At 40.3% G+C, this 13871-nt stretch overlaps 1 protein-coding gene across 5 annotated transcripts in view; it reads right to left on the minus strand.

Moving 5' to 3' along the window:
- Positions 1 to 246: 246 nt before the first annotated feature.
- LOC146222334 (RAS guanyl-releasing protein 2-like) overlaps positions 247 to 13871 on the minus strand; it is a 104294-nt gene continuing 90669 nt past the window's right edge. For 4 of the 5 annotated variants that reach the window (XM_084691363.1, XM_084691359.1, XM_084691362.1 and 1 more), the window contains one exon: positions 247 to 3357. In XM_084691363.1, coding sequence (XP_084547489.1) covers positions 3299 to 3357 — 59 coding nt within the window. In that variant the 3' untranslated portion in view covers positions 247 to 3298. The remainder of the gene's footprint in view (positions 3358 to 13871) is intronic. The other variant, XM_084691361.1, reaches the window with a different exon arrangement.

The following is a 13871-nucleotide window of genomic DNA, read 5'->3' on the forward strand; positions in this document are numbered from 1 at the left end:
AACATAGATATCAAACATGATGAGATGGACTCAGGCTTTATCGTCAAGCTGTCTAACTGTCTTTCCTTTGATGCTAGCTGATGCTTTTTTAAATGAACATCATATCTTTATTATCATGGTGATGTGGAGGGTAGTATATCTAACCTTTAAGCTTGATTATGAGTAAGTAGGACTATCCTTATGTAAAAACGTAAGGACAAAAACTTGAAATTAATGACAAGACCAAAAAAAGTGAAAGACAAAACATTTCCATGTTGAAAATTCTTATTAAAACAAATATGAGTGATGCATTGTAGATTAACACTGAAAACAGACAAGAGACAGTTACGTTTTTAGATCATTTTTGTTTGTAGATAATTTGAGTTTTTACAGTTCTCAAGTTGGCTATATATAAGAAAATGTATTCAGTTTTTCAGTTATTTAGTCAATAACTCAACCAAATGTTTCATGAACACTTCTTGACTCAAACCCATTTTTCATTACTGTGTGCCCAAACATCTGTTCCTTTTAATCAACTTCACTTTCAAAACTGTGCTTCCATTTAAAAATATAAATATGCGTGCTACATAAATATATATCAACAGCAGAGATTACCACTTAGCAAGAAGCATGCGTAAACAACAATACTTTTAATAAGACTGCCATTAAAATAGATTTGATTTCTCAGGACGATTGTACTGTTTCCACTGTATTCAAAGTACTGCAAGAGGATAGAAATATCAGTGCACTGAGACGTCAATCATGGTCTTATACTTTACACACCACAGTTATCACCATATAAGTAATTGATATTCAGTTAAACATGAAAGAAATACCATAGTATTCAGATAACATTCAAACTGACAATGCATATTAGTTAACTTGAGTGTGACAAGTATACACTCTTGGCAGTAACAGCACCTCTTTCGTTTTTAACAAAGAATTTAAAACATACAAGGCAAATTGTATACAGCAACGTTAAAGCAACGTTAAAGCAATGTTATCAAAACATGACTTATTGAAATAAAAATAGACTCACAATCCCAATAACCATTCTAAAATACAATTTCATAGATTTTTTCTAAATTCAGTGTTTAAGCAATTATATATTCAGCAAGTAATATACACCACAAAGCAGGATCAAAATGTAGAATTACCAACCAAACAACATGTCCAGAAAACATTTTGGACAATCTCACATTCAGAGGATTGGTTAATTTTGTGGGGAGTGCTTTAATTTGTAATTGCAGTATTGTCCACTAGATGACAGCATGTTATGGAGTTAGATTAGTTTCATAATTCACAAACAACTGTAACACGATTCACAAATGTATTACATGATTCACAAATAAATGTAACGCAATTGACAAATGTATTTTGTGATTCACAAATGTAACGCCGTCGTCGTCATCATCTGCCACTTATCCAGGGGTCGGGTCGCGGGGGCAGCGACCTAAGCAGGGAGGCCCAGACTTCCCTCTCCCCGGCCACTTCCACCAGCTCTTCCTGGGGGACCCTGAGGGCGTTCCCAGGCCAGCCCTCCAGCGTGTCCTGGGTCTTCCCCGGGGCCTCTTCCCAGTGGGACGTGCCCAGAACACTTCACCAGGGAGGCGTCCAATAGGCATCCTGATCAGATGCCCGAACCACCTCAGCTGGCTCCTCTCGACACAGACGAGCAGCGGTTCTACTTTGAGCCCATCCCGGATGACCGAGCTTCTCACCCTATCTCTAAGGGAGAGCCCGGACACCCTGCGGAGAAAGCTCATTTTGGCCGCTTGTATTCGTGATCCGCTTGTATTCGCCAATGTAACGCGGTTCACAAATAAATGACCCCATTACATTTGTTTGCAACCTGACGAACACGAGTTACAAATCGGAGAACACGAGTTACAAATCGGACAAACACGAGTTACAAATCCCTGCATTTGTGTGTTGATTTTAGGAACTTTCCTGATATGCCTAGATTCACAAATGCATTTTTTCTAAAAGATATCCTCTGCAGCCTATCAGATGTCTCTTCCAATTGTAGCCAATCACAGATAGCTTGCTAAAGGTTAGCCTAGGAAACACTTAAAATGACTAAACATGGATCCTGCTATTCTCAAAAATATTCAATCACGTATGATAATCGGTTTAATAAGATTAACAAGCAATATTTCACCTACATGTTACCAGACGACATTGCTCGTGATCTGAAGGAGACAATGTCCGTTATTATGGCAGGCTGTTGAAGTCCACATAGACACGTTAATGTGATTGGCTGAAATTGGAAGAGACGATCTGATAGGCTGCAGAGAATATATTTTAGAAATGCATTTGTGAATCTAAGCACGTCAGGAAATACAAATGTCCACTGTTGGAAAAATTGAAGATGTAACACATTTATTCTGTGTAAGTGTTCAGCATTCCTTGTGTGTAGAGAGGCCTACCCCCAAATCTGAACTTTGGGTAACACGAGGCATACGTAAACAAGCTGACCTAGGCTGACCATTATCTTACTAGAGGTGCAATAAATAACCTTATCTGTGCTGAGTGAATCATATGGTCAAGCCTAGGGTCAAAGAACTCTACGCAAGGAGCCAATGAAGAAGATCCATGGAACATTTGCATGATTTTGTCTTAACCAATGACTGTAAAGAGCGCTTGTGCTTAAATAGCTAGCTAGCACAACATGCTAGCAGACAAACGTTGTAGCACAATGGCGTGTGATGTTTTGTCTCCTTGGGAGCCAGCCGCAAGCAATAAACTTTCTTAAACTTGTTCACCGACTGAATGTGCAATGCTTGATAGATTAATATTTCTGACACCACACACAAATGCAGGGATTTGTAACTCGTGTTCGTCAGGTTGCAAACAAATGTAATGGGGTCATAAATTTGTGAATCGAGTTATATTTGTGAATCACAAAATACATTTGTGAATCGCGTTACATTTATTTGTTAATCATGAAATACATTTGTGAATCGTGTTACGTTTGTTTGTGAATTATGAAACTAATCTAACTCCATAGCATGTAGGTATCTTGTGTTGTCTCTTCTTTGTCTTACTTACCCATTGGATGTACATAGCTTGGCAGTGTGTTGTATATGCATAATATGTGTGTGTTTGTGACAAATTCCAGTTCAGGACAAAAGACAATGATCTATTATTGTACCACTTGTGATTAATATTTTCTCGGTTATCAACACATTATATCACACCTTAGAGTAGCCTAATTAATTAATAAGATAAGAAAAATATTCATAACTGTCACTATAGCTATAAGAATAATTTGCTTTGACAAGACTTGTTATTCGTGAAAAACGTTCTTCTCACCTAGTTATAGATGAATGTCAAAGACACCCTCCTCGACTGACTCTAGGTCCTCCTCTGTAATTACTGAGACAGAGAGAGAGAGAGAGAGAGAGAGAGAGAGAGAGAGATGGTTGGGAGGTCAGTGGTTATGGTTACCTGCCATTATTTCACATATTGTGTGGACTAGCTATCAAGAGAAGCCAATGGTGAATGCAGTCAAATTCAATCTTAGACTGATGCATGAGTGGCTTACACAGTCACAGTCCTGCCTCCCTTGCAAATGACAATTCACCCCAGTATGTCATTGTATGAAGAGGTCTCAGTGAAATGGTGAGAAAACTCAAGTGAACCTCACAAACAGGTTGTGCAATGTATTGGCGTAGTTCACGTTTTTGAGGATTCTATGCTTTCATTCCCTCTTTTATATTTGAAAGTGTCCAGGCCAATAAACTGGATGCATAATATCTTGTATTAATCAAATCAATCTGTAAAATGACTGAAATTATTCGTATTGAAATGTGATCACTATTAAAACCCCTAAAATTAACCCTTTTGAATGCAATGCCACCCAGATCCATCGGACCCCTTTACTTCAAGCTGAGGAGGGATGGAATTGGAAAAAAATTGTTATTTGCACAAAATATATTAGATAGTTTCAAGTTTACGTGACATTTATATTTACAGGTATGGCTACATCAGAATTAGCTGGGCCTGCTCCTCTACATAACCCTTTATTAAATATACGTTTTGTCAATGTTGCAGCAGTCTCCCGGTCGTGTAGGTTCACCCTCTACAATATCTGGAAGATTAGGAGATACTTGTCTGAGCATTCCACCCAGCTGCTAGTCGAAGAACTTGTCCTCTCCAAGTTTGACTACTGCAACTCTCTGCTCGCCGAGGATACAGAACGCAGCAGCCAGTCTGGTCTTCAACCTACCCAGACGCTCCCATGTTACCCCGCTCCTCATCTCCCTTCACTGGCTACCCATCACAGCCTGTATCAGATTCAAGACCCTGGTTCTAACCTTCCGAGCGGTGAACAGGACTGCAAAAGTTTCACGTTCGGAGAAAGTGTCCTATTATATATTTTTTTCACAGGTCCCTTCAGGGCATGGGTGGATCTACAGGGGGGCAGCTGCCCCCCTAACTTTGGGGATCCAAAAACTGTACTTGTAAAAACAGACCGCCAGTATGTCCACAAGCTTCTCAAAACATTGAACTGAACAATACATTTACCAAAAGTGAAAAATTGACCTTTCCCCAGGGCCACGCCCCCTTAGTTACTGTTGCTACGTCCGACACAATTCCCGGAACTGTCAACCCAAAAGCCATGGCGAGTACGGGGATAAGCGCTATAGCTGTCAGTGTGAGTGAGGATTTTTGGAGTAATACCTCTGCGATATCTTCCAGATCCAGGCAGAAGAGACTGCAATATGCAGTGGAAGGATATATTCAAAATATTAAAATTAGCAATGAAGGGAAAACAACAAAAATTGAAGCCAAAGCATACAGGTCTCAAGTAGCCTTGTCTGGCCAAGCACTTGAACAGCAAGCACCAGGTTGGGATACTCAGGAATAGGTCGCCCACTCACACAATTCTACTAAGATTAAAATAAAATAAGTTTATAATGGCTTGTTGGGAAGTTTTGTTCAGCATTGATACAGTATTTTAAGCTCCTGGCAACTTGCTGGCGTTCGTTGGCTAGCTTAGCTTGCAATTTTACAGACGTTAACATTAACATTTTGATTTTAACATTAACACATTTGTTGACTAGTTACTAGTTATGCACTAGTAGTGGTAATAATACTAGTTTACATGAACCATAACTGTTTGGGGATGATCTCTCAACTAACATCTTAGATATCATTCAGTAGCAGCTTATCGCTAGCTAGCTACCTTGGACAGACATATGCTAAGTGTGTTTGGTGATGTTATCTAAATTAAGTTGGGAGTGGGGTCTCCCACACAGTTTTATCCACCGCCGGCACCTTCCCTCTTGAGTTTTCGGCTTTGCAAATGGAAAAAATACCACACCTCCCTCTAACCTCCCCGTATTCTTAGCCCCCTGCCCCTCAAATAGCTACGTCCCTGCATCAAACATGCAGAGCGGAGTTCACACAGTCTGGCTCACACACAGTGAGTCTGCTGCAGTGCGGTGGCACTTTGTGATGGGAAGTTCGGATCATTTCACTGATTCGGTTCTTTGAATCTCGTTCAGTAAAATGAACAAATCTTTTTCGAGTCATTCGTTCATTTCAACGGGGTGGGGGGGGGGGGGGCAGTTTTTATGTTTTTTTATCAGTTTTTATGATTTGGTCATTTATTATCACACTAGCATTTAATTATCAAGGCAAATAATTGCACTGCTCTAAACTGTAAGTGTAGAGTGAAAATAACAAAACCAGTCAGTATGATGACTTGAGCAAATATCATTCACGTCTTACTAAAACAGCGGCCACACGAAAGGGAATGAGGAAACTGTTTCCTCTACTAAAAAATACAATGCAGGTCACATGAAAAATTATCCAAAGACTCGTAGAAAGACAGAGTCGGGAAATGAACGAATCGTTTGTTTCCTCTAGCTCCCAGTACAAAGCCTATGCAGGTCATGTGAAAAATGATCCAAAGACTCGTAGAAAGACCGAGTCGGGAAACTAACAAATCGGTAGTTTCCTCTAGCTACCAGTACAGAGCCTATGCAGGTCACGTGAAAAATTATCCAAAGACTCGTACCCAAAGACCGAGTCTGGAAATTAACGAATCATTTCTGTTTACTTGGACGAGCCTATGCAACAGTCCCGATGCGCGGCCACGAGAAAATGAACGAATCACTCTTTGAGAGGACTTGTTACTCCCGAGTCCTTGTAAGGATTCGTTCAAAATGAACAAATCATTCACGAACGACACTTCACTTGTGGCACTGCAGCCCGGCAAAGAGTGGAGCAACTGAGCTGTCCCCGAGCCACTGAAGGTGAAGTCAGTTTCCCCAGGTGAAGTTTAAACACACGTTTAACCTTTAGAGGAGTGAGTTCTAAATATTACCGACGCTGCCACCAGAGTGAGTTATTTTTTCAAAACGAAAGCTAGCTAGCTTTAGTTAGCTTCCGTTACCTAGCAACCTAGCATTATACTCGTAGCAATGCTACTAACTGCTAGTGTTACTTGTTAGCCTCCTAATTGTAAATTTTGAAGCCATACTATAGCGTTTGTCATATAGTTTTTGTCTATCGGAAAATAGTCGGTTGGAATGTTCAGAATCACATGTGTGACGGTACTCTGTGGGGCCCGCTTTCGAACGATCGACGCTACTAATTAACGGGTTAAAGGGGCAATTGACTGCAAAACCGATTTTACCTTGTCATAGTTGAATAACGACAGTTCGGTGGGTAAAATGAACATACTGTGAATATCAAAGTCCATTGACACCTCTCTCCTATTCAAATCTCTAAATGAAAAAAATTGGCTGTAAAACGCTAGCTTTTCAACAAAGCCACCGGACAAACGTCAGTCTGGGGACTGCCTTTTTTGGCAATGGTCTGTATCTTTGCCCCAAAATTTACATCCAGACCTGCCCACTCACTGGTGTTCTTGCCCAGTTCGAGGTAGCATAAATCTCCGATGCTAGTTTAGCTGCGCGCTGTTCTGTGTAGGCTACCTCTAAGCAATTACAAAGAATAACGTTTTGAAATATAACAAGGATATTGAAAATGGACCACGGTCATAAATGCTTTGTTCCAGGCTGTACAGGGAAGGCTAACACTCAGTCTTCCCAAGGAGCCGGGGCCGCCCATAAGAGGGGAAAGCTGTCTGGGGCCCAGCCGTGAATCATGTTCGTCCTAAATATTTTAAGAAATTGTAACCAATATTATTTTGAACTGAAATACTCACCATTGGTTTAAAAAAGCAAACATAAAAATTGTATTGTTGCTTTAGTAAAATGTAGCCCGTTTCATAATGACCCCCCCCCCCCCCCCGTCTCTGCTAAAAATTGTATGAGTCGTTTATTGTTTAGCGATGTCATTTATTGATCGAAGGTTAAGTTAATACTAATGTCAGAGTAGACTACATGTCGTTGCTATGCCAGGACCTGTTCAGAAATCGGATATCAGAAAAGAGAAAAAAAAGAGAGAGCTAAAAGGGGCATTACCCCAAATAAAAGTAATAAACTTTTTTTTTCCAGTCAACTTTGAAAGATGCTCCCAGCCAGGCTGAAGAGACGAGCAGCAGTAGCCACGATGCTAGCCAAAAGGAAGCTAGTTTGTGCAAAGCTAACACTGAGAAAGCGCATGTTCTGCATTGCTCGTAGTGCTCTGAGGATATTCTCCAGTGAACTCAAAATCCTAAAAATGTCCTAACAATGAACCAGGAGAGGCTCAATCACAATACTTGCCATTGAGTATGAAATGGCTAAACAAATTGACTTCAAATACTTTATAAAAGACTTTGCATCCAGAAAGACAAGGAAGATAGCTGTATAATAGGCAAAGGTAAGGTCGGAACGGACCTCTTCTCAGCAACAGCTTCATAGCAAATCCTGCTTTACATTGTCCCAGGTTTTCAAAACCGTCCTTGGTGAAATGGTTCGCACATGCACGTGTCGAGGGTCTAATTGCACAGGGATCTTCTATGCTACGGTATAGACAAACATCAGCCATGCCCGTCTTGTCAATGTTAGATAGACTCTAGCTCATCTGCTTTTTATTAACGCTGATTTGCAAGGAATTCAAGAACAGCTAAATAGCAAAAACACCTAGACTGTAGGCATGTAAACTAGTTTAGCTTGCAAATGCAAGAGCATAGTTAGAATGTGTGATTAGTTAGCCTAGTTTATTGGCAATGGGGCTAAAGTTGTTTCATGTTCCTGACTGTGTTTCATTCAAATAACCCGTGTTCTGTAAATCTACAATTCACGATGCATATGTGTCCAGATCTTTGTCAGGTTATTTCTCAGCAAGATCACAATATAGTTTGGTTGCTAAGCTGTAACGTTCTACCCACCTAAGTCAATCCAGTTTGCTTCGACAACAGAAGTGGAAACAACTAATGTTATCATTTCAAATTATATCTAGTCAATCTTTTGAAAACTGTTGTGTAGACACAATAAATGTATTTGCGCGTTTTTATTTCAAGTCCACCTTTGGCGTTTCAGTGAGTGCTGTTGGCCGTGTTGCGTTTTTGCTCCCCAGCTTCACTCGTTGAAAACCAACCAATCAGCGCGCAGCTCAATCTAAATATTAATCAGCATACCATAAAAGGAGAAAAGCTAGTGTTTTTTCCCGGGAAAATGTCAGAGGATCTATCAGGGGGCATAGAACAGCACCCGGGCCATTTTCAACCCAACCAATGTTACATACCCTTTTCTGAGACCTTAAGGAACAGTGTGAAATAGCCAAAAACCAAGTCAATCACCCCTTTAACCCGTTAATTAGTAGCGTCACATATAAGTGATCGTTTGAAAGCGGGCCCCACAGAGTACCGTCACACATGTGATTTTGAACACGTGATTTTTCCATCCGACTATTTTCCAATAGACAAAAACTATATGACAAACACTATAGTATGGCTTCAAAATGTACAATTAGGAGGCTAACAAGTAACACTAGCAGGTAGTAGCATTGCTACAAGTATTATGCTAGGTTGCTAGGTAACGGAAGCTAACTAAAGCTAGCTAGCTTTCGTTTTGAAAAAATAACTCACTCTGGTGGCAGCGTCAGTAATATTTAGAACTCACTCCTCTAAAGGTTAAGGAAACTGTAGTTGTTCAAGTTCAAGGAGGTACTGTTTGAAAATTGGGACGTGAAAATATAATAAATCTGCCATATTTGAAATCATTTCAATAGTTTTCATGAGTGAATGTCTATTTCTAAAATGATACAAAACGAGTTTTTAATGTCCCATATCTACAGCAAGTACCCTATCATAATAACAGATTAATTCTAGTACAAGAGAGACTTAAAAAAAAAAAAATTAAAGCAGAGGTGTATATATCGGCAATCGGCCAAAATGAGCTTGTAAATATTGGCATATCGGATATCAGCTAAAATGTTATATTGTGCATCCCTAGTTTTCATTTAGCTTTTTATACTTTGACTTTTTAAAAGATGCACAGTTTTGTTTTGTTTGAACACTGGTCTCAGGCCCAGAGTGGCCATCGGGAAAATTCTCATAAATTGGAACAGCAGATCGCCTGCTTTCTCTTAGTTTTTTTCACACACCGAATAAAATGATGTGTTAAGTTTGTTAACTACTATGTGACTGATAAATAAGCTAATATGCTACACTAGGTTTTAATTTAAATTAACGCATGATCAGACCGTGCATTCAAAAGTGCCGTTTTCAGTTATCGGACATGCACTCTTTCTCAAACACAACTGCGTGTACCAAGGTTGTTGCCATGGAGACAACCCTAAACCGTAGTTTAGGTAAAAAAAAGAAAGATCTGTCACTTCATAAATCTAGGTTCCTGCAAGGGTGGGAAAAATATGTTTTCTCAAAAGCCCTGAATCTTTTAGGTAAACATTTTGGTTGTAATTTCTGGAAACATAACAATATGAGTCCAATGCAATGTTCATTTTACATAAAGCTAAAAAAACAATTTTGCACTGAAATTCATGCAAAAAAAATTAGCTCACGCACGTTCGAATTAATGTGAAGTTTGGATTTCAAATAACGTCATCAAGAGCACCTAGGTCCTGGGTTCGGGTTAAGCCTTGAATGTTCAAGTATGGCTCGGCCCCTGGTGGGGCTGGGCTGGTTTGGGCCATTACACTCCCGTGCTGAAAGTTGGTCCTGTTTTTATTTTGTCAAAGCCATTCAAATATAGGGATTCCCACGTACCGTTTACCCATTCCACCCTGACAAGACTTCTTGCCCCCCTTTGCCACCCCCATTTGTAAAATGTTCTAGATCCGCCACTGCTTCAGGGGCTCTGTAACATGTACATACATTCGGGAAATATTACTTTGGCTGCTGTTACAGTACAATTTTACCAGAGGCAACAAATAAGCTTTAGTTGACCATAAAATTCAGATATTTATTGGGTGTGCTCAAGCCTTCGGCAAGCACAACCATTGTTCTCTCATATATATTTATTATTTATTAGGGTTCCTCCGGTAGGAAGTTGGCTTTTTTCTTGAATAATGGGAGTCAATGGCAGCCCCTAGACCAAAACTGTAAAAAGTTGTGAAATTTGGAATGTTGAAACAGCAGAGCATTAGTAACTACCATACCAAACGTGGGCCACCCTAGACAGAAGGTGGCGCTACAGGCCACGCCTAATTTGTGATGCCATTTGCATCCTATTTGTTCCAAAATTCTAAAATGTATTACATGTGCCTTATTTCTCATGAGGAACAAAAAATCCTTGAGAACCTATAACGGCTGCCATATTGGATTTTTCTGTACAATGAAGATTAAGGAAACAAGTTTTTTCGCTTCTCCTCCTACAATTTTTGTTGAATCTTCAGAGCAACCCTCACTCAAGTATTATAAGGATTTTGGATTTTCAAAACCGTTTGTCCGGTACAGCCAATCAAAATCGGTAGCAAAGCAACCAAACAGGAAGTTGGGTCATATCTCAGCAAATCTTTGAGATATGAACACCAAACTTGGTATGTCACGAGGAAGACACTACAACATTTACCATGTGCAAAGGCAACTTAATATATTCAAAATTGATTGAAATAAAGGAGATGTAATTTATTGCTAACACTAAAATAATGCTTTACAAATCCGCCGGTCAAAAAGTGATACTCTGATTTAATCACAAATTCATATGAAGACTCTTGAGTTGACTTGTTTAGTACACAAATCTGAGAAAAAGTTCAATTTAAGATGAAAAGTAGATTCATTGTGAATAATTTGAAATATGCATGCTTGGCTAATTGCTAGGGCTTTTCCCAAAAATCTTCTCTCCCTCTGCTCCTCAGCACGCGTGCTCCAAATTATCACACACACATTCTGTTCCCTTGACACACGCGCAAGCTTGGTAAGACGCACACACATCCAAGCTTTTCTGAAAAGGGTGGGTTGACCATGCCCCACTCAGACCCCTTGGTTTTTAGCATAGTCCCTTGTGGACTTTGGTGTAATTGCATTTCCGATTTTGTATGCAATGGTAAAAAGTTCTGGAACATTGAAAGTATAGGCCATGAGTAACTACCACACCACAAATGGTCCACCATTGCCCATAGGTGGCGCTACAGGCCACGCCCCAATTGGCCATTTTCAAAGTGATGGCATTTTCACCCCATCAGTCTAAAATGTCTAAAACTTGCTATACATGCTTATTTATCATGGGAAACCATACAGTGGTAACCCATACAGTCCGCCATGTATGGTGAACATTTTGAAAAACATACAAATATCTTCTTATGAACCATGACTCCAATTGACTTAAAATTCAGTATGTATGTTGTGTAGGACACATATGTAGTTATACTAAATTGAGACAACATTAGCTATGGAAATAAGCGTGAATGGAATTAGGAGGGCGGCTTTGTCAACATGCACATTTTCTTTGTTTGTGTATAAGTTGAATATGAATGTGTACACAACAGTTAGTTCCAACCAAGTAGCTATACCACCAGTTACTCGTAAGCAGCTGAATGTGTTATCTGACCTATCCTAGTTGTCCTCATGACTCTTGTCAATTCTGCATTGACTGAGATTTTAGAACGAGATCAACTCAGCCAGAGATTCAATGTCCGCGGTTTTCAAAACAAATCGTGGATCTTTGAAAAGAGTGCCGCAAGTGATAATGTATAGATAACGGATGGCAGATTTTGGGGCTAATTCTAAACCTAGTGCGGGCGCCGTATTTCTGCCTTGGTGTGACCTTTGCTCGGTGAGAGGGAATTAGCACTGATGGGTAAAGTGTGTGGGAGAGCGAGAAGAGTCCATTACCTTCACATACTTGTCACTTCACTTTCCTAAAGTAATTGTTGCTCCTTGTCTCTGTTCGGTGGTGATAGGAAGCGGCATGATTAAATAATTGGTTGTATTGAACCAATGACACGTGAGAATAGCAGAAAACAAGGAAAATATTAATCCACCAGTCATTTTTACATTTTAACTATGGAGGGATCTATTGGATGAATGTGTTAACTCCTCCATTGTACACCCAACAAATATTGGGCTGGATTTCAGGCATTTTTGTCTGGTTTTGAGCACTCATTGGGCTGGAAATTGTTGCCCTAGTTGGCAACCCTGAACTCCCATGTCAAAGCTTTTAAAGAATGGATGGCATGATGGGCCGGACGAGAGCACAGGTGGCCTTACAGAACACGCTTCAAAGTTGTCACTTTCAAAAGGGTTGTATTTTGACCCCGTCAGGCCAAGATGTCTGAAAGTTGGTATGCATGCCTTATTGCTCATGAAGAACCAAAAAGTCTCAAGAACCCATAATGTCGGCAGAATGGATTTTTCTCTACAGTGATTTGTGAAGAATTTCAAAAACTGACTTTAAATCAGTCATTGCTCCAATTGTCTTGAAATGTTGTGTACATGTATGAAATTCATGTCTGTATCATGTCAATTTTGCAAAAGTTTGCAATGTTGAGGAGGAACCCGCCATTGCTGCCTGCAGCTATATTTATTATTATCACTCCCCTAAGGATCCCTCAATATTTGGACTACATAGACAACGTTGGTGTCAAAATGTTCGTCTTGGTCACGATTGTGTTGCTTCTATTGGGATTCACGTTCCGTTGCACGGTTTAGGCTTGAATTAAGTTTTTGTGGCAAAAAGTGCCTTGTGTGGCAAAAGGGAACTCAGTGCTAGTCTAAAGTCACAACGTCAGCACACGTGAAGTGAACACCATTTTGCTACCTGCCTATACCTAATACAGCTGGCAGCTTTGCTTCGTTTTGCTCCTAGACTCAGACTTAGCCCTTGTTAACTACTAGACTTCTGCTGTGTGGGAATTGCAGGATCTAACCCAGGGGTGGGGAACGTTTTTTATGCCAAGGGCCATTTGGATATTTATAAAATCATTTGGGGGCCGTACAGAATTATCAACTTAAAAATGTGCCTGCTGCTGGTCAAACATTTATTTACTTATAAACTCACCCCTAATGTGATGGCTGGAACTGCTTCTCTTTGGTGAGGTTTGTAATGTTGTGATGTTAGCTGGCAAGGATACAGCCTGCTTTGACTAGGGGTGCATCGAACATTTCTGTTTGGGGCTTAGCCAAAACCAACAACGTATTCTGGGTTTGCTTTGCTAGAAAGGAATTCCACATGTAATGTGAGCGAGCTAAATTTTTTGGTACATTGGTGCGCAATGCTGCGCGCCTCCACGGTCCTCTTCCACATATTAAAATAGTGCTGCTGCCAACGAATAATGCACCTAATAATATGGTTCCTGCAGTGCCATGACGGGCCAGACCAAATGATTTCGCGGGCCAGGCCGGACATTCCCCACCCCTGAGCTAACCAGTCGAAGGGCGTACAAAAGCACACCCTACCCTGTCTAGTTATGTTCTGCAGGCTCCTTTCTCTAGCTGGATCACTTGGCCTAGGAGGTAGCCTGACGTTGTTATACTCATAATTCTAGTCAGAATATGAGTCTGATAACTCTCCGTTGGGCTGTGACTA

This window comes from Hypomesus nipponensis, chromosome 25 (assembly GCF_054491055.1).
Source record: "Hypomesus nipponensis isolate SF chromosome 25, ASM5449105v1, whole genome shotgun sequence".
Lineage (NCBI taxonomy): Eukaryota > Metazoa > Chordata > Actinopteri > Osmeriformes > Osmeridae > Hypomesus > Hypomesus nipponensis.